We start from the raw sequence: 22,307 nt of genomic DNA on the forward strand, positions 1-22,307 counted from the left end.
TAATTTTAAGGCGAAAAACTCAGATTTTCTCCTTTAAAGGAGAAAAGCATGGGAAATGATGGGTTTCCCCTTGCAGGCTGGCAGAGTTCCAGCCCGCAAGCGGCTGGGGGGAGTGGGAGGAGGGTGGTCGGCAGGAGTCACCATGTGCTTGTGCACATGTACCCATGGACATGACTGCTCGGCAAGCTGGAGAGCAGCTCCCAGCAGGTAAGTCTGGTGGCAAGGGTGGGGGGAGAAATGAGGCCCCCATAATGAAGGAGAGAGTTGGGCAGGGCTGGGGCTGCTGCCCAGCCTGGGCACTGCATGGGGCCTGAGGCTGGAATACCCAACCACAGGGCCTGGGTGCAGGACGGGATCATGGGTGGCTCATATCGGGGGTTGGGGCTGACTCTCTGCCACTGTGTGCACTCTCAGGGGGACATGGAGGCATATATCCCCCAGATTTTTGCATGGGACAGGGGCGGGTACAGGCTGCCCACTGAGGGCTTGGGCTTCCCATCCTGCTGCCTTTCCCCTGGGGCCTCCACAACCCAGTGGGCAAGACCAGGTGCATCAGGGAAGAGTGAGTCAAGGAAGCTTGGTGCCACTGCTGTGAGCCCCATGTCACCATGGCAAAGTGCCCCCTACCCACCCAGCAGCAGTGACATGGAGTTGTGCCCCTTGCTGCTGCCAGGCAGGCAGGGGGTGCCTTGCCAGGGCAGCATGGGGCTCCCAGCAACAGCAACAAACTTCCTTGCCCAGGCCTGCTTTCTGTGCCATGCCAGGTCCCACCTGCTGGACTGTGGAGGCCCTGGGGGAGGGCAGCAGGGCAGGGAGCCCTGAGCCCACAGCAGGCAGCTCGCATCCAGTCCCCTGATGGGCTCCACTCCAGCCACACCACCTTGGTGGGAGGGGGAGCTGGGTTCTGCAGGGAGCTGACCCAGGTCCCTGGCTCCGTAGCTCTGGCAGCTGGCATCAGCAGGGTCAGGAGGGCTGTGGGTCAGTAGTGAGGGGCAATGGCATAGGCAGGGCACCAACATATTAGGGCTGCTCAGTGCTGCAAAGCAGTGTTGGGTGGGGGAAGGGTGGGACACAGCCACAGCTGGACCTAGTGAGCAAAGAGAGCAGGGAGAGAGCTCGGATTTTCCATGATAAAGCCAAAATCAAATGCCAAAATTTATAGGTCTTTAGAATTTATTTTATTATAGCGTCTGAGGCACTGGTAGGCTTCCAAATTGCTTTAAAACTGTAATTATATCGATATATATATATATATAGTGGAGTTTCATTTTAATCATGGAAAAACACAGATTTGGGAGGTTTTAATCAGAGAATTTGTGTGGTTTTTTTCCTTCTCCCCACCCCCCTTTAAATCAGAGAATTTGTGATTTTTAAACAGAGAAAACGAGGATCTCTGGAGATTAGTCTTCACCTTTAGTGCCTTGTTACACTTTCATTTGCAACAGTTGCAAACTGTTGGATTTTTTGTGAGGTATCAAAGCTAGTGCTTGATGTATGAATGCTACTACTTGGTATCACAAGTTCACTTGCAACAGTTGCAAATCGTGGGAATATAGTGAGTTAGTACATGTTAGGAGATAACCCCGAACTGAAAGGGAACAACTCTGCAATGCCAGGAGGTCAGTTAACACATGATAAACTGCTTGAACTTGTATCTGCTTGTGTTTTTAACTGCACATAGTAAGGATTTATTTGATGTTCGACACCGCCCTTAGTTTAGGAACTTTGAGTTTCTATAACCTGGTTCAATTAAGACAAATTTACTGAAGAACCCTTCACTATAACGCAAGCTGCTCATCCAGTAAGAAAGGGCAGGGACAGGTATTCATTTAAAATGCAAAGCATTTCTGGAGAATCTGCAGCACCACAAAATCATAGCATGAAATGCAGGTGCAGCTGTTCAAATGCCTGGTTGTCTGGAGTGCCAAAGAGCACAACAAAAACAGGTACTGCCAAGTATTCTATAGCCAGGGGCCAGTGTGCAATGATCCCAGCATGTTTTGCAGTAGTCCCTTGCCTCTGGAGCTTCCTGAAGACAGTAGAGCACAGAGGAGAGCGGCAATTGGCTGTCCTCCCAGAAATCACACCCAGAAACAGACCCCCTGCTTGCTTCCCTTATATAGGGAATGCACAGCCATAGTGCACATATTCCACTGCCAACATCTTACCTTACTTTCAGCCCACATTAGATCCCTGCTGCCCGTACTTCCAATCCAGTGGTACCAGCAAGTCCAGTGTATGCCATACTTCAGCTGGTGTAAAGTCTAAGGCCTAATACTGCTGCTTCAGAGAACTCCTACATAGGCTGGCATGCAGCACCATGTATGACCATGCAAACACAACTCAGGCCCTGGCCATGAGGTCTCTGGTTCTCCAACTAGCTCAACATAGGCAAGTCCATGGGGGGGACCCTGGGTGCCCCCCCCCAGACCTAGGAGGCACCAGCTGCCAAGCCAGTGGGGCATGGGGGGGGGGGGGTGGGGGGGGGGGGGGGGGGGGGGGCAGCGCATTCCCTGGCGGACCTGGACATGGACTGGAAGTGCTTATGGTCTACTTCTGGGTCTGCCGCTGAGCACGCCGGGGACCCCCTGCACTCCTGTGGGATGCTACATCTGCCCCACAATCACAGCGTTCACAAGCCCCTGCTACCTAGGGGTATGTAGAAAAAACATTTAAAGCTGCGTCTATGTCCAAATTTCCTAATCTTTCCGAATCTCTCTGAAGCAATTCGTGCCGGGGGGCGTGTTTCCAATTCGATTCGGAGAAATTAAAGGGTCTCCTGATTTGATTTGGATTTGGAGATTCAGCCAACAAATCGGGCCAAATCTCTGCCAAAATCAATCAGGGACCAAAGCGTCGCACAGCTCTAATACACAGGCCAATCTGGACAACATGACTGTGTGCGTCTAAAGGCAGATTCAGGCTACAAAGCTGATCTATATTACTCAAGTTGTCAACAGCCTGCAGGGGCTGTTTTGGGACAGCCCATTTTGTAGCATTGTGGCTAGAAACTCTCCAAATCCTGGGGACTCTCCTACGTGGGCAGAATCTTTAAGTGGTGCTGTTTGTTCCACACGTAATACCACTGCCAGAGTAACAAAACATTACAGAAATAATTCACTTTTTAAAAACAAACCTTGGTCTCCAGACAGTGACACCCATAAATCTTTTTTCACAAAATAAAGCCCTTCCTGACTCTTTTCCCGGTCACAACACTACCCAAAGAAGCCTCAATAATTTAATAAATCCATCCTAGGAAAAAGTCTGGAAAAATGGCTTGGTGTATTCTGAAGCGCGCTAAAACTGAGCATGAACTTTGTTTGGAAGTAAAGGAAGGGCTAACAAACAGCACTCCCAACTTAGCAGGTGAGAGGAACAGCATTAGATACTTAACCAGGACAGTAACACTTTTCTGATACTGAGGTTGTTGATGCAGCTAACACATGTGACATATTGATCTCTGACAGACAAAGGTGGAGCATCCTGTTGGTCATTCCTGCACTGTTGCTCTACTAGACACGGGGAAATGTAAAAAACTTTGTGTTTGAAACATGTGCTCCATGGTGATGGGAAACGGATTCACTGAGAGGAGATAGGACAGGGTTTGCATTTTGTGAATTTTGTTTTAGTGTAGCAATTCCTGGATTCCACGACCAGTGTTCAACAGCACCAATTATTGCAGAATGGTGTAGTAATTAAAAAAAAACGTTTATACCTGGTCAAAATTGTAGAGAGCAGCATGCAAATTAGCCAGCATCCCAGTAGGAGGTTCATTAGTAATTTTAATTGAGTTTTCTAGTATTCCTTGAGGGATGATGTGCTCTTCTGGGGTTGGAGCTGGTTCAGCACTAATGAAGATCCGGTAATCAGAATGACTTCCTTTGCTGTAATGTTCGAGGAGTTTCTCCAAAGTCCCCAGCCAACTGGCTACTAGGTGAATGTTCTATTGGAAAACAGCCAAAAATTTCAGGGGAGACAAAAATGTTTCTTATTTTGGAACTAAAGTAACCACATACATTAAAAATACCTTAAGCAAAACAGTACCATAGTGGTTTCACAACAAAATATAGACCCTTATTTAAGTCCATATAGCATGTCTTCTTTAAATGAGCCAAGAGAGCAGAAAAGATGTTAAGAGTGCTAGGCAGAGGATATTTCTTGAAACCTGTTATTTTCCTTTAGCTTCTGCAGATTTCAGGTCTAGATTTAGCAAAGCACAAGTGCATGCACTTAGAATTAAACATAAGAGTAATTCTATCCCTATTCCACAAAGCACTTAACCCTGTGCTTAAGTGTTTTGTGGAGTTTGGGCCTTTGAGGCAATATATTTCCAGCCCACGCTGAGGTCAAAGCTGAGAGACACGAAACAAAGGAACCAGTATCAAGTTATAATTGCAGAGATAGATAGGTCATAGTATTTGAGGATGTGATAATTCTGTAAAACTATGAACACATTGTAAATATTTAGGCAGGTTATCCACTAAAATTCATTTTAACAACAAAGAATCTCTTTGCCAAAGCTTCTACAACAGTGCAGAGTCTGAAAGAAGAACTAATACTAGTTTAATAACTACAATTAAAGCAATATCTTGATGCATCGTATGCATTATTTTCCCTAAACATTTCCAGGCACTCTTTATTCTGCCATCCACTAGTTACCATGCAAAAAAGGTTCTGCTATCAGAAACCTAAATGTGACTTTATGAGTCTACCTCTCTCCCACACTCATTCTCTCTCTTTTCCCACTCTGACCAATGAGTTGCAAGCAACATTCTTTGGATTTTCCTCTGCTCCCACTTACTCTACTTTTACTTATTCCTTCTTCCATTGAAGCCCATAGCAATGACTTCAAATATACAAGCCTTAGGGCAAGATTCTATTTCACCTATTATTAGGTGTGTAAAAGGTTTTAGGTGCCTTAGTACAGTTCTATTCCACCTTAAGTCCCTGAAAAACAGTAATTACAAAAGTGGGTAGGTCTTCCTCACCTTAGCTGTTTTTTGGGACTCAGTTTTAAGAGCAAGATGATGGTGTTACAAATGTAGATGTGTTAGTAGACTTTCAGGTCTTGATCGGGGTAGAATAGATTTACACTTAGGCACCTAATCCACATATAGACACCTAACACAGTGGAATAGAATCTGGCCTCTTATGACTAAAGGTTTTTCAATTGCTGCACTTTATAATCAAGACAAGAGGTGGTAGACAAAAAACTAAGAACATCAGTGGGTTTGCTTAATATTTACTTTGTATATACAAAAAGAAGTCAGTACATGGCTATAAAATGCCATTGCTCCTATTTGACCTTTCAGTGTCTTTACTTTTCATGTACTTACTTTAACCTTAAAAATATTTTGGCTTGCAGAATTTTGGAGTAAAAAGGCAAAAGATGAAATCCCAAGAATTTAGATGAAATTCCAAGCACCTGCACTTATATTATTCGTATTAGTGAATGCAGAATTACTCAGGTTTAGTCCAAAAATCTTAGAAGACTCTAAATTAGGGTCTTCTCCAGCTTCCCCGGAACTACAGTTTTCAATTAATTAAAAATAATACCCTGCATACACCATGACAAAAATCATTAGACACTGGGTGGGAAGCTGCACATCACCAACAGCCTCTGAGCACTGGCTTTTTGTCATTGGTTTTTCCAGAAACGTAATACCATGCTGTATTTAGGCTCCTAAAATAACCTCTGAAGGAAATGAAGAACTTCAAATTGCGCCTCTTTTCATCTCTGTTTTTCTTCATACAACAGCATTTCTATGCTTAATAACAACTGTATCAATGTTAAATGAAAGACACACTTATTGGTAGATAAACTTGATGAGTAAAGCTGGTTATAAAATGATAAAAATAACCATTAACTGAAATATCAATTAAAAAAAGCATTCACACTGTGTTTGTACAGTGCCATAAACAATTGGACTTTTAGCCAGTACTGTTATTTATTTTATTATGAGTACATAGAGATACTAGCATATATATTTCCTTTAAGCCTACAGGAAACAGCAATGCTGGTGGAATAAAAATAAAACTGGATGGTATAATAATACCTTTTGCATTTACAATTCATTGGCAAGGTCCAGGACATACATTTCTTGCAGAGTTTTAGTGTAATATGACCCTTACAAATATTAGTATAAACTACAAATACAATATAAAACTGCTGGTTACAGCACCTCCCAGTCCTCCTGTCAAATTCTATGGTTGTACCAAGGATGACAGTTCATGTAGGCCATGTAAAGAGCTCTTTGTTTGTTGCCGAGTGGATCTTCACTGCATACAATGCTGGCCAAACCTGCTACTGCTATCTCCGAAGAACAGCACTCCAGTGCTAATTATACAGCTTCCCAAGGGCTAGTCATTCTAATTTTATTAAAGCCTCCATTATGACCCAGTCAATGGAACAGGAGTTCTTAATTACACAGAAGCGTATTCCTGAGGACATAATCCTGTCTAGTCACACAAGTTTTCTTATATTATTTCTCCTGTCCCCAGTGGGAATAGGATGGCAGTTCTACAGAACGTAATACACTCAGCATACCTGAATGTTTGTTTTGCTACAATTAAGCGCAAACAGAGAAAATTAACACTTTGCTTTTTAAGCCTCATTTGAAAGGCAGATAAGTTGTTTTTTGCTGGACCATCCTTACTTTGCAGTCATTTCACTTTCAAAACATACTCCTAGCCAAGTGCAAATTGGCTCTGTTTAATACTTACTTGGAGAATGACCCAATGCCCATGTGCAGCAGCTTTCTCTAGTGCCCCCTCAGCAACCATCTCTTGACCTTGTCCAAGTGAGATATTATGGAATTTTCCAGAGTCGATAGTAAACCCAAGTTTTTTGCCTGTAAAAGGAGCAATGGGGGTAGGGAAATGAACAGAGCATAAAAGGGAAAAAAAAATGATAATGCCTCATTAATTTTACTATCACTGGCGCAATATATATTAGTTCTTCTGAAGCACTTCACTAAACCCTTACAATTTCAACAAGCAAAATTGCGAGCTCTCAACAGTGGCCTTATTGCTGGTATTAGAAAAAGCCTGCAGAAATCTGTTCCCTTGGTTTTAAGATAATGAACCTTTTGACATTTTGATAGATGCTAGGCATTGTTACTGAGCTTTAGAAACTCTTACAGGGGGTGCAAAGCAATTCCCTTATAAAAAAGGAGCAACATGTGGTAGATATCACATCAGTTTTTTAACTGATTGGTTCAGTGGGTAAATGCACAAGCCTCTCACCTTGTGAGGCCTGAGTTTAAATTGAGCACAGTCAGGTCACAGCTGTATTAACCTGGTATTCTCAGTATAGTCTGTGGGGAATAGTAATCCTAAGTATAAAGCGACAGTGCCTTACACAATTGAATATAGTTTGTATAATGACCATTATTTAGTCACAGGGGGCACAAGATTACATGAGCATGGAGAAAATTGCCCTCTGGCCCTCATCTAGTCAAAAGGTAGAAAACAGCACAAAAGAAACTTGCATTATGCCAAGCAGAGGAATGTTCAGCCTCAGAATTTCTTCATACTGTAGTGCTTATAGCTTTGCACTTTTCATCCACCTAATTTACCACAAATAAGTGGTGGGGGGTAGAGAAACTTCAGAACTTAACTCTCTCAGTGAAGATAAATCCAGCCCAACTTTGCCATGGTAATTTCTATTTCTTTATAGGGAAAAATTTTATTGTTCTTGTTTGCTTATGATTTTTAAAAAATTTAGGACCTAATCCTTTGACTTCAGCAGGGGCAGGATTGACTGCCTCTGATGCAAACAAAGCTCCCAAGGAAATGAGACTCACCAAGTGTCTCCAGATCTTTAAGTGGGTCTACTCCCGGAGAGAGAATAAAAAAGACGGGCATGTCTGGACTGCTCTCTTCACATGATTTTGCCAAGTCTATCCTTGTGCCCTCCACATATTTTGAACCTAGTTTTTCCTCCACAAAGTTCCTGTATAAATATAAAGCATAAATTGAGCACATAATGAACTTCCATTGTTACAGACTTTGGGCCATGGCTATTCTCAAAGCAGGCACTGCTAGTACTGAACTATCAGCAGTTTTATTAAAGAAAGGTGCTGGGGAAAAATACTAATGGAAAAAAGGGCAGCATAAAGGTGAAGAGGGTAGAGAACAATTTGCCATGCTTCTTTTCATGAAAGGGGACAGTGAGTAACAAATAAACAGAGGAAAACAGGAACTGTAGGGGGGAGGGGAGGGAGCAGGGAGGGAGCAGGGAGGGAGGTCTCCTGCATCCAGTCCCCTGCTATTCAAAAAAACTATACCATACAATCCCAAGTCAACCCCAAAATAAATGTATCAAGAAAGGACAGCTGGGCAGAGAAAGTACCAGGTAAGGAAACATACTAGCCTAATAAGTTATATAGAATCATAGAAACAGAACCAGAAAGGACCTGTAACATCATCAAGCCCAGTCCCCTGCCAGGCAGGAAGTTATTGGGCTCACATGAGCTCAACAAGGTGCTTGTCCAGTCTCATCTTGAACATCTCCAAGAAGGGTGGCTGCACCACCTCTGCTGGGAGTGTGTTCCAGATTGTGGAGATCATTACAGAGAAGTTTTTCCTTTTATCTAACCAGAATTTACTCTCTATTAGTTTATGTCCATTCATTGGACCTCATCTTCCCTTGAGGTGCCCTCTTGAATAGTTGCTCTCCTAGTTCTTGATGCTCCCCCGATGTACTTGTAGGCAGCTATCATTACCTCTCAGCCTTCTCTTCTTCAGGCTTAACAGGCCGAGTTCCTAGACTCTCTCCTCGTAGGGCCTAATCTCCATGCCCTTAACCAGACAGGTGGCCCTTCTTTATACCCTCCCAAGCTTATCCACATCCTTCTTGAAGTGCGGTGCCCAGAATTGGGCACAGTACTCCAGCTGAGGCTTCACCAATGCCGAATAGAGAGGGAAGAGTATCTCCCTGGATCTATTGGCCACACAGTGGCTGATGCATGCCAGAGTTTTATATGCATGAGTAAGATACCTGGGTATTATTATTTAAGTGAAGAATTTAAAAAACAACCTTAAGAGGGTTGGGTTTGAGGGTTTTTGTTTGTTTCGGTTTTTTGTTTTATTTGCTCATTATTTGCTTATTTATTTCTGAAACGTATAGTTATTTAAAGATGTCAGACCGAGAAAATTACCAGCTAACTGCTATGTCTAGTAAAACAATGAGAAAAACTATGGCAAGAGAAATATATCTGATTTACAAATGAACTTTTTCACATAGCAAGGTGAATGTGTATATAAACCATAAACAAACAGGTCAAATCCCTGTAAATAGGTCAAAATTCAAACGTGCCAATCTCATCCTACCATCTTCTCAAGCTCCTGACAAAGAAAAGAAAGGCGTTGTACGAAGCCCAAGGGCCAATAATCAAAATCTCAAGCCTGGCCGACCAGTTTGCTTGATATGTTGGATCCCCATCGTTTAAAATTTGATCTTTCTCCATTGTGTGCTATATGCCTGAGCTGGCTTCATGCAGATTTCATTGCCACAACAAAGATCCTACCTCAGGGCATACGTCATTCTGTCTGGGCGGAGTGCCCTCAGTATGATAAGTTTCTGAAGAGAGTTCTTGCTTTTCCACTCCTGAGGAAGCTTCTCCTTTTCTGGGCATTCTGAATCCACCCATTTCTTCCACCGCTTGGCAGACCCTTCAATATCATGATCTAGTCCTTGGAACTCCTCCATTAGAGCAATGGCCTGGGATGAACACGCACACACACACACACACACACACACACACACACACACACACACACGATTTTTAAGATAAGAGAGAAATACATTGCCACTATTAGAATAATACCAATACATTTTGTCACATTATTAACCATACTTGACCTATTTTAAAGTATAATTTGCACCTATTGCCCTTTTTGAAGAACTTTATTTGTTAAACAGAACTCCATTCAAATTCTCCACCCGATCTGTTTAGAGTTAAACATCAAATTATGATGCATGCAACATGTAACACTAGGTTTTAGAGTGAGGGATAAGTGCAAATATCAAAATTATATTCACAAAAGAATGCACAGATGACCAGGGTTTCCACATGAAGGGATGATCCTGCTATGAGCAGGGGGCTGGGCAACATGACCTTTTGAGATCCCTCTGAGCCCTACTTTCCTATGTTCCTATGAAACACATGCATTATTTTATCATCTCAGGAACAATACATTTAAAATGCAAGGACAATTTATTCAAAAGTATTGCTAGTTCTATTCAAATTTATTATGGAATATATGACTCTCTGTGACATTACCTAGCTGTAGTATTATGGCTCCAGAAATAACATGAAATAAGCTTTCAAATTGAGAAGCAATTCTCCAAACCTACCCTAATGGCACTCCATGACTGAGTAGTTAAAAAGTCAACAGGACTCTTGTAAGTGTGTTCTACTGTGAATCGAAGCAGGAAATCCAATTCAAGGAGCTCTATCTCTTTACTTCTCAGCAGAATCTTGACAGCATACAAAATTGAAAAAGGTCATCAGGTTTACTTCACAGTCACTTCTCTTAAAGTATTCACCACTCCATAGAAATTATTGAATAGGCAGCACAAAGTACTTAGAATTCCTGTGACAATCTTCTGAAGCGCCAATAAAAGAATTTACCATTTCCCAATGATTTTAAAATAAAGAGGAAAAATATAAATCAATTAATAGAGTGAGATCAATTTTAAGCTGTTAGACGCTCAAAAAACCAGAGAGCAGCTTCTGAACTAATTCTGCAGAAGGTAGAATTGCTGTTGTGTTGCATGATAGTGATAGCAGAATCCTTGGAATATTTAACAAATAGCTAGATAACAACAGCAGCTACAGTTTATGATAATTTAGCTATAGTAAAAAAAGCAATTAACACCATAGTCCTTAAAGATCAGAGTTAATCATGCACAGCTGTGGTCCAGAATTCTTTCATACAGCACCACTGAAGTGAGAAAGGGAATCTGAATTACATACAACTCCCCCTTTTTATACCCCCTGCCTTAAACACACAGGCCGCATCCAAATGAGAAGGGGGATGCAGTTTGTGGCACAACATATCTCTTTGTGACACCACAAACTACACATGGTGAACATTAAAATATGTGCTGTGCTGCAAATTTGCATGCAGTGGCAAATTTGTACGCGGTGGTAAAAAAAAGCCGAGGAAAAGAAGTGGTGCGAAGCCTGCAAAAAAATGCATTGGCACAAACGGAGGCCTGGCCCTCCAGAGGAACGCACTGGCTGCCAGCTAGGCCTTTGTGCTGCCTCCAGCTCTCCCTGACTGAAAAGCTGGGAGGAGCTGGGCAAGGGCAGTTGCAGGGGTGTGCGCTACGCCCTGGCAGCAAGAGTACCCCCATGGATACCATGCCACAAGCTGCACAGAGCACCTGCATCGCTCTCTCCCTTTTCCCTCCTCCAGCACTCGGAACCCACATAATGCTCACTAGCCCAGGGTTTCCCAAATTTTTCCTTAGCTTGACTCCACATTTATGACCCCATTTCCTTAGCCCCTCATTCCCAACCCACAGCCCCCCACCCCTAAAACCTTATATGCTGATGTTGCGACCCACAGTTTGAGAACCACTGCACTAGCCTCCTTCCTAATAGTCTAGACAGGAGAAGAGTAAGTAGGGATTTAAAAACAGTCTTTAAATACTAACAGGCTGGCTACAAGAAGGATGGTGATCAATTGTTCCTGATGCCCACCACGGATAGGACAAGAAGTAATGGGCTTAAGTTCCAATGGATTGTTTTTGCACATTTCCAAATCCCTAACAGATTTTTATTCCCTCCTTTAAATACAAGATGCAATATAACCTCAAATAGCACCTTTCATAATCTTCATTTCTACACTCAGAGGCGTATTACAACATTTTAAATGCTTAAAGAAACAGTACCTCATGCACCATAGATGCTTAGATAACAACACTAGTAAATTGTACTGGAATTTTTATGTAAATATTTATTATAGGAGCATCAAAGGTGTGTAAAGTAGTAAATAAACATGGGATGGCTTGATGTATTGTCCTAAATCTGTCTTCTTCCAACAGAGAATACCTACAGCAGCACGACCATCACCACCTTTTGCATTATTTTTTTCTCACCTGAAAGGCTGTCTGGGCTAGAAATATGAGTTTGTCCTTTTCAAAAAGTCCCTGGCTGGTATACAAAAAGGTGGAATATGTAATAGCTTCTGTCAGGTTGGAGATGTGACCCTGGATATCCTCTGATGCATCAGCCTGTTCTAATGCTTTGTGGAAGACTGTGCTGAAGGCCTAAAAATTCGGGTTTAAAAAAAGAAAGACTAATAAAAAACCTTTAAAAGAGCAGCATACTTAGTAACCATTTTAAGAGGAAATGACTTGTCCTAAACACCAGACATTATGAAGAAAATCACCCTTCTCAGAAAAGTGGGCCTTTAAAGAAAATTTTACTAAGATTGGGGGAAGGGAGATGGCAAATGGCAATATTTTCCAGAAGACTCCTCAAGGCTTCCCCACCCATAAGACACTCTGAAAATAGTGCATTCTCTTAGCCTGGAAAAGCTGGTGGGTTTTGAGGAGAGACTCTCCTTCCTCATTCTAACATCTCCCCTAAGTATATTTCCTGGACCGTGCTGTTTAACAAAAGCTTTAAATCTCTCTTCACTTAGCTTTATAGGGAGCATTAAACAATGGTAAGGTAAACTTTACTAGCCATATTAGAATGTAATAGAAAGAGAGATTATTGGGAAGTATTATATTTTAAAGAATGAGTGGGGAAAACATACAACCCTCCTTTTCTTCTCACAGACATGTTGCATTGCAAATCTTAACATCCAATAAAAAGATACAAAGCATTAACATACTAGATCACTAATTGCTGGGATTAAATTGTACTTCTTATCAGAAAATAAAGCTTTACCTTCAGTGAGAACTGATAGATGGGGTTGATTTTGCGCAGATCGTTAACAACAAAGTAAAGAAGAGATGCTCTTACAGCTGCGGGTCTGTAATGCTCTCTCATCTCATTAATTGTAGCCTCATTTTCTTTTGCTTCAGCTACCTGTAGGAAGATAGTTGCCCAGTTTACTTTTTTAATTTATCATAATTATCAGCCCATGAGACTAAATAAATTACAAATTCCCATGAGTTTAAGAAAGAATGTGACTGCAAATCTGGAAAGTTTACGTATTTCAGACAACAATATTATTTGGCCCCGGAAGGATTATACTGGACACTGTTTTCATTGCTTGCTGGCTAGAAATGAAAGTAATTTAATCTCCTCTTTGATATATTACTATTTACTACAGATCATTAATATACTTCTTAATACTTATCTAAGTAAAATTAAGGCTGAAGTTGATGAGGAGCTGCATATTTATTTTCTTATCAGAGACGCTGGTTGCATAACAGCGAAGTAAACTTGCACTTATTTTAATAAGGACCTTCTCTCTAGCTGCCACCAATTAATTGTTTCAAATAAACTAAGGCAATGGTGTGAAAATTACTTGTAAGCAACAGTCTGAATTTTTGGATTCAGTCACAGTCACATCCCTTATCATTAATGTCTCTGTATGACCTCCCATACAAAGAGGCTTTTACTTGCATAACAGTTAAAGAATAGATATTCTTTGGGACAATATTTATATTTGTTTTTGACAAATATTAGTCACATGGCAATACATTTATTCCCAATTCATTCTATTAGTTATCAGGCATCAATCTAGGAAGCAAAAAGCAATACATATATGATCAATAAGATGCCAAAAAGGAATTGTGGATATATGTATCTTAAGTGCTTACTGCGCAATTAGGAATAACGGATACATTAAAAACAAAGTTAGGTCTACTAAATATATTATCTAAAATAATTGAGAATCTGCATTTTACAGATAATTTAAAATAAAAATTAAAAAGAACAATAAAATTGTTACTGCCTTGCATTCGATTTCTGCTGCTGTTTTCTTCGTTGATTCAAGTTTTGTCACCAACTCAGTGTCACCCAAGAAACTACCCTCAGCAGCTGAAAGACGAAGCAGAAGATCATCTTCCAGATGTTTCAGTTCAATCTTGAAGTCATTCTGCTGTTTGGTTAGGGCAGACTAACAAGGAGAATGAAAAGACTGGATTCAAACAATAGCAACAAAAGGTGAATGTTTGTTTCACAGTCTAGAAATCTTTATTCTCCATTTATTTAGATCATTACATTTCAGCTCTGTTTCAGAAAAAAAGAGAATGCAACTTCCTTTCTAACAAAAAAGGCATGGTCTAATGGTATTAACCAAACATTAAGACAGCAAGATCAGACATTGGAATGTAACAGCAAGGTAGTGAGCCAGACTTAGCCTTACTTTAGCCTCTTTATTGCAAAAAAATAGCAGGTAGGGAATTTTCATTGTGTTCGACAATTCCAGAACTTAGAAAGCTGAAGAATGTAGTCCCTCTGCTATGCTCACTCCAGCTCAGAAGACCATGGCAGAGGTCTGCTCTGCTACACTGACTCTCTTTAGGGAGAACCCTTGACTGGCAACAAATAACACCAGTGATGATAAGGGAGGTAGGTAAAACTACCCTGCTGATATCCACTCTTCACACAATCCTGCACCAAACACTCAGACTCAGAGGAATCTAGCCAAGAATTTTTCAGATCCTGTTCCTAACTCTGATCCCGATACTTGCAAGTAAACTTAGTCTCTGTGGTCTCAGTTTGCCCTTCTGTAAAATAGGTAATGTAATAGCAGGATCAGAGGGGTGGGCGCTATGAGTCTTAACCAATTCCAATTTTGTAGTGTTTGGAGATTCTTGGAATTAAGTTGTTACAGAAGTAGAAGCATCCTTATTATTGACTGTTCACCTATACATATATTTTTCATCTTTAAACATCTGGTAAAACATGGCAAATCCCCTAAAGAGCCTTTTCCAGAAATCTATAAAAATATTTCTGTTCACAAGTTACTGCAAAATGATTAATAATTCAGTAAATATAGTTCTGCATTTTAGCAGGAATAAATTCCGAGCATAATTAGCCAAATGCCCTAGAGCTTAATGGTGCAGTTGTATCCTCTTGCAAATTGGCATGAAATTTAATTTCTGCTTATTGGCTCAAGCCCATTGAAGCAGAAAACACTGAGGTGGTTTAAACCAGTGCAGAAAGAGAGAAAAGAAGATTATCACGGCGCAATCATTACAAGCTGTATTTTGTATTAGGGTTGGAGCCTCAGAAGAAGAGAGCATCTGTTGGGGCAGCAGATTCTTACAGCCAGTGTTTCACACACTTCTCAGAATGACCCTTTATGTCCACTTCATGTATAAGTAAGTGAAAGTCACTGCACAGCAGATTCCATAGGACATGGGGCTGGCTTTAAACCCTGGGAAGAACAGCAAAAGTAGTCGAAAGAAGGGCTCACTTTAAGTTTTTCTAAGTCGGGTCTTTCAGCAGTAACAACTTCAGCCAACAGCTGGTCTTCCAACCCATCCCTTGTGACAGTGAAATTAATGAGGGTGGTCTGAGCCTGCAGTTCTGGCTTGTAGTGAGGGTTAGCCAACTTAGTGTGAAGGATGATACGGAAATTCTTGTTGAACTCGCATTCTTTGTCTTCAATCTTAATATACCTGAGAATAAGTATATGGCAATGGAAATGGCATAAAATAAAGCAATTTTAAAATATTTTACTTCACTCAAGTGCTACATAATTCTAATGTCACAAAAATCATGCAAACCAAACAGCCTGAAAGGAAAGTGAGGATGATAAAATTCACTTGGAACAAACGGTCTGCACTCTTTTCAGTACGAGAGATTTACCTGGTACTGAAGTTCCTTAACTGTGGCTTACTGGAAATAGGCTGATATATAGAAGAGTCCACTGTTCACAGGAAACTTTTCATCCTTGTGTCTACTATGAAATGTTTTCAAACAACTGTAGAGTGATATTTGTATTCTTACCAATGCTCTCTTTAGCATCTTCTACTTTCCTATCTTTTAAAAATATCTTAGCCATAAAGGCTGAAACAAGGAACTAAACAGTTCATATTTATAACAAACAGCAAAATGAAAAGGAGACATAGGACTAGGGACTGAGAAACCAAAGAGAATTTTTAACATGACTTACAAAAAGTTGTTTCAAAATTACTTTCTTGCTAATTGAGAGACAGTAAAAATTATCTTTTATTATATTATATTAATCAGATCCCCTAATGAAGAGACTTCTCACTGGCTGTTCCTTTACCATGCTATGATTCTACTGCTGCCAGGGCACCTTACTAAAGTATCAAGCTCAGATATGCAGACAGGCGAGGTAAAACATTGCATAGGTTTGAAAAATGATTTGGAATTTTTTGGAATACATTGCAAGAGCACTGCATCTTCTGGTATGTGTCAGTGCCCACTCTGCCCATCCACATGCATCTAGCTTGAGCTGCCAAGTTCTGCTGCAGGTGTGGTGGAAGATACTTGAGCTATGAAGTTGCCCTACTGGCCCACTTAGTAGGATGTAGCAAAGCCATACACCCCTGGGTTTGCATACATATAGTCCCTGCTGCCAATCCCAAAGTTCTCTGTACCTGCATCTTCTACCCGCTTGTCCTCTATTCCCCAGACATTTTGTACTCCTTTATGTGCCTCTGCTTTGCACCAGACCCTTCATTTTCTACACAGTGTGCTTGGGTTTAGATACCAAGAACCTTTGCTGCATCTGCCAAGCCATACATGTGCTCCCAACCTGCAGAAGATGGCCAGAAGAGCCTAGACACATTTCTGCTAGCTAGTGGATGGACTGTTCCCAGGGAAACAAATGTGCGAGAATGCACGCCCCTAGGAGATAAACTCTAAACAATTTTGCGAGAATGCACGCCCCTAGGAGATAAACTCCAAGCATCTGGAAGCATTCAACATCCACCCAGTTGGACAGAAGTACTGAAGCAAACTGAAAACACCTGCACCACAACACCAAGGAATCAAATCAAAGGTCAGCAGTAAGCATGCCCCTGTTACAAGTATGCCTCTGCCCCAAGCACAAACCCCACTCTCTGCTATACCCCTGTTATATACCTATGGGGATTAAATGCACAGAGGAATAGGATGCTAGCAAGGACAAATTCCAGAAGCAAAGAGTGATTAACTCAGATCAACTCATAGTCAACTAGAATAGCCTGTACAGCAGCCTCAAAGGGAAAGGGAACAGATTTGTTTCCTGGTAAGTGCTGCTTGCCATGTCTGTTATTGCTATGTGAGAAATTACAGTGTAAAGAGGGAGAGATGTCTTGGTTTGTGACCAGTGAAGTTACTGTTTTGAAGGATTCTTGCAGGTACTGGAGTGTGCTTAGCTTTAGGTGGTAGCCATAATTCAGTTTCCTTCTCCTGCCCAAGTCACGTGTATTACAAAATGGACAAACAGGGAAAAACAATTGAAAAAATACAACCAAAAACAATTAGGTGTTTCAAAGTACTTCCTCTGCTATGTTTAAATACATTCACAAGATATCAGCTGCAGCATGCTTAAGTGAATTTTTTTTCACTTACTTTTATTATCTTGTACTAATTTAATACTTTTCATTTGTACCTTCATTGTAAAAGTATCACCCCAACTCCTTGGCTTACAGCTTCATTGGTGTATTTAATGTGATAAAACTCTTACTACTAAGCACCCCAGGCATTGATCTCTGTCCACTGTATTTTCTCCATTTATTAGACACAGGAAGCTATGGTGAGGGTGGGGTAGCAATCCAGTGCTATTATTCCTCTGCACATTTTTTACTAGCATAGATTAAAAATTCTTGGGGATACAAAGTCACTTGATCCCAGATGACTTCCTGCCTATGGTGGGGGGGAGGGGGTGGAGGCTGTACCTGATGATCTCATGATGTCCCTTCCAGCCCCTATGAAATCTATGAAAGTGATAAAATCATTGCTAACAAAGACATTGTTTATTGCATTCCTTTTTCTTGTGCTCGTAGGTCTGACATAAGGCGAGAGGGAAAATACTGGCCAATCTGCTGGTAGCCAACAACCCCTGACTAGTTAAGCATATTATAACAAGCACCCTGCTTGGAAGGTGATGCTTAGAATTTTTTTCATGAAGCACAATCTCTAGTTAGGCATTCAGGTTAGCTGAGAGGGCAAAAACTTTGTAGAATCATTTTGGTAACTTACTAAACCCATCTATTCACTAATGAGCTGTTATGTCTTCAGGCTTCTAGAAAGCTCCTTCACATACCCGGATAGGGCCCTACTGCTGACCTGAAACACCATTTTTCTAACTTGTATTTCTTAATATTTATGTCTTCAAACAGACTCCAAATCTGAAAAACAAAGCAGTGCTGATAACAGAGGTCCTATTTTGATTTGACCCCTCTCCTCACTACACATCAGCAAACTTAATTTTTGTAAAGGATCGTAGAACGTTCTTACCAGGATGCATTGAACTGTTGTTGCACAGCATTTGAATTAGTTGCTTCTGAGCTGTACAGCACACAAACGAGAAATGTTGGCATACCAAATATGACAAATGTAAGCTGTAGCTTTGTATTCACATAGCCAATAAGGCAAGGGTACTCTCACATGGCAAAAACGCTTATGGAGCAGCTGTTCTCCATGGCAAAAATCATAGTGGCCTGTCTGCTCCTTGAAGAATTATGGAGCAGCTGTTCAATGTGCTGCTCAAAAAGGGCTAATAGACAGTGCTAGCACCATAGCCACCTCCTTTGCAAGTGACAGCACCTCTGCCAAGACTAGAGCCTGTGACTGAATCAGTCTGGTTCTGGTGGTTGGCTTGGGAATTGTGCCAGTGTCTGCGACCTGAGATTCTTCACCAGGTCATTATATCATGCAGCCAGTGCAGGACTTAGAAATCTCTGGAGTTGCCTGGGCAATGGACAGTTCTAAGAGCTGGAGTGGACAGGTGCTGGCTGCACACTCTGAATGTAGGTACCCATACCACTATTCATTAATGGGAAATATAGGCAAAACAAGATGTCAGAGAGAGAAAAAAGGACATCACAAGCAGCCGAGACAATAATTGTTACAGCAGTTTAGTTTGTTGGCTTTGATTAAGTCAACTAGAGTTACTGGTTTTAAGTATGTAATGAACAGTCACTGACCACCTACTAACACAATCACAAACCACTGGTACTGAAGCACACAAAGAACACTAATCACTTTCCAGTTGTAAACTGGCCCTACTGTTTGTTTAATAGCTTTTGTTTTTCTGTATAGAGACTGTTGTTTTGAATGCGTTTTCAAAGGAAAGCAAAGAATAGGGTTAAATGGTCACTTTTCAGGATGGAGGGAGGTCAGAAGTAGAGTCCTGCAGGGATCTGTACTGGACATGGTTTTCCTAAATATTTTCATCGATGACCTGGGAATGGGGGTGCAGCATGAAATCTTCCCATTTGCAGATGATACTGAATCATTCCTGGTAGTCAAATACCAAGCTGATGGAGAACAGCTGCAGAAATATCTTGCCAGACTGAGTGAGCAAAAGCAGGGGAGATGAACTTCAACATTGACAAGTACAAGGTAATGCACCTGGGGAAAAATAAACTCAATTACATGTTTGCAGTGGTGAGTTCTGACCCATTACGATTCAGGAAAGAGACCTTGGAGTCGCTGTAGATAGCTCTCTAAAAACAACAGTTCAATGCACAATGGCAACCAAAAAAGCTAATAAAATCGTTTATGAGGGAACTGAAAACAGAAAATTGAAAATGGAAAAGATCATCAGGCCACTGTACAAATACATGGTGCATCCGCACCTTAAATACTATCAATTTTGGTCTCTGCATCTCAAAAAAGATGTAGTAGAATTAGAAAATGTACAGAAAAGGACAACCAAGATGATCAAGGGAATGGAGCAGCTCCCAGATACCAGGAGAGACCATAAAGACTAGGACTCTTCAGTTTGGAAAGGATAAGGCTGAGGAGGGGATAAAACACAAGTCTATACACAATTATGAAGGGTGTGGACAACATGAATAGGGAACTGTTATTCAGCAAGTCCCAGGATACTAGAAATAGTGGGCAGCCACTGAAAACTAAGAAGAAAAGGTACTTTTTTATGCAGTACATAGTTAACTTGTCATGACCACAGGAGGTTGTAGAGGCAGATGGTTTGGCCAAGCTCAAAAAATGAACTAGACAAATTCATAGATGATAGATCTACTAATAACTATTAAACAGAAGAGTCAGGAATATATCTGGCATCTCTAAATCAATGACAGTGGATATTAGAGAAGGTCTGATAGTGGATAAACTACTTTAGGTCTACCCTGTTCATATGCTCTCCCTCTAAAACATCTACTCCTGCCACTGTCAGAGACAATATATTGGGCTAGATGGACCATTTATCTGACCCAATATGGTATTTCTTATATTCTCATGTATGTTCTTAGACCTGAAAGTTGTGACAAGATTTTATTGAAGTTGCACAATGTCCAAATCACTGAAAACACAAAAGCACAAGATTTTCTCATTACAACGTGTAAAAAACATTTATTGGTATTGTGAAATCTACTTTAAAATGGATTAAAAAGGCCTTTCCCCTCCAAAATAAAAGCCAATAGTTAACAAAGAATTAAAAATAAATAAAAGCAAATCATAATACATTTAATAATATAATATGGGGAGCAGCCCCCACTACATACTTTTAAAAACAAATAAAAGCTACAAAACACATAATAGTTTATCAAGAATTTAATACAATAATCCCCATGCAAACACAATTAAATATTCATTAAGTATCTTTACAGCTCAGCAGCATTGCACTATGTTGCCAAAGTATGGGAACAACCAGTTTTCTAGACAGTGCTCTCTCTCCTTCAGACAGTCAAATGTTATTCAGCCACCATCCTGCAACTGCTACACATGCAACTTAATTATCATTTGCCAGGCCCTGCACTCAGGATTCATTGTTTTGTGGATTACAGTAGAAGACAGTAAATAGGGTTCCTCAAAACAATGGTTGTCACCAATATACTTTTGATAGCAATGTCATTAATGGAACTGAAGTCCCAGCAGGTAAAAGCCAGATCTCCTCAGCACCCTGTCATTGCCTACCTTTGCATTCATGAACCTGCTTCCTGAAGAGTCTAGCTTTTGGAACCAGGCTTTTCCATTAACATTTTTGTTAGTTCCTCTAGGTAAGCAAACTATGGGCACCTCTTCTATCAATGGCCTTAGGTTAGTTTGGAAACCCCATTTTCTTTGATAGCTGTTATGATATTCCTTCTTAGGCACATTCCTTATGTCCTGCCCACATGGGTAAATCATAGGAAGAATCAGCTCACAAAACTATCCCAGCCCTATATAATAGTTAACCTGTCCACAGCAAAGCGACTAATCGGGGATCTGCAGCAGCCTGGGCCAGTCAGATTCCTGAAAGCAACAAAAACATGCTTTGGCACTGGTATGGGTCTGTTCAACTGAGTGCTACAGCATCAGAGAGTTAGGACATGCTCCTCATGCAGCTCCATGATTCCTCTTCTCATGCTAAAGTTCTGGAGACACTCCTGGTCATTCCACATCTGCAAGATGATGTGATCCTATTTCTCCATGCTGCTACTTCTGATCCAAAAGTACCAGTTTACGAAGACAATACTCCTCACATCTAGTCAATTTTCCATGAATGCATGTTTTTGTCCTCAAAGTCTTGCTGGTCTCCACATTTCAGAAAGTCCTCCTGAACAATCATGCAGCATCTCAGACAGAGCTCAATTATGGCTTGACCCAGGGGTCATAGGGGCAAAAGTGAGATAATGCAGAGCCAAAATAACCTCAGCTAAATGTAATGGCAAACTGAAATCACTTATTTACTTGGGGCACTGAAGGTAAGACAAGTTTTCCCACAGTACATCAGAAGCCCTGGGATATACCATTCTTAAAAGCACAGACAAAAGGTTATTAGAACCAGGTATCAGACAAAGGAGGACATTTCAGATTGCTTTGTCAGTTAAAAAAATTACCAAGGGAAAAATGCTATGTTATGAAAATGAAAGGATGCCTGGTTATAAAATGAGCTTGGGCATCTTGTACTGAAATAGTATTTTATGGGTTCTCAATTTGCAGAGGTAATAAATTTTCATCAATTTGTGTGGTTATCATCTATGAAAGACAAAAACTACCTAATAACTCACTGGGTTTTATCACTGCAGCTATTCTACTTTTTTTGTTAATTGCACAGCTGGGAAAAATAAATATTTTGTTATTGCTCTCTCTCAGCTTAAAGAAAATGAGCAACAATGATAAGCAGAGGGGTGGGAAAACACCATAGAATAGCTTTCACTGAAACAATGAGGTAATTTATCTAGAGATTAATCTTAGACTATG

General features: G+C 40.8%; 1 protein-coding gene across 1 annotated transcript in view; it reads right to left on the reverse strand.

Moving 5' to 3' along the window:
• DNAH11 (dynein axonemal heavy chain 11) overlaps positions 1-22,307 on the reverse strand; it is a 279,731-nt gene that overhangs the window by 19,737 nt on the left and 237,687 nt on the right. Inside the window, exons 66-74 of the mRNA XM_006028586.3 lie at positions 15,397-15,601; positions 13,927-14,091; positions 12,912-13,052; positions 12,113-12,283; positions 10,361-10,483; positions 9,531-9,724; positions 7,806-7,954; positions 6,724-6,851; positions 3,716-3,943 (exon numbers count right to left, since the gene is read on the reverse strand). Coding sequence (XP_006028648.1) covers positions 3,716-3,943; positions 6,724-6,851; positions 7,806-7,954; positions 9,531-9,724; positions 10,361-10,483; positions 12,113-12,283; positions 12,912-13,052; positions 13,927-14,091; positions 15,397-15,601 — 1,504 coding nt within the window. The remainder of the gene's footprint in view (positions 1-3,715; positions 3,944-6,723; positions 6,852-7,805; positions 7,955-9,530; positions 9,725-10,360; positions 10,484-12,112; positions 12,284-12,911; positions 13,053-13,926; positions 14,092-15,396; positions 15,602-22,307) is intronic.

The sequence above is a fragment of the Alligator sinensis genome, unplaced genomic scaffold, assembly GCF_000455745.1.
Source record: "Alligator sinensis unplaced genomic scaffold, ASM45574v1 scaffold1112_1, whole genome shotgun sequence".
NCBI classification, from domain to species: domain Eukaryota; kingdom Metazoa; phylum Chordata; order Crocodylia; family Alligatoridae; genus Alligator; species Alligator sinensis.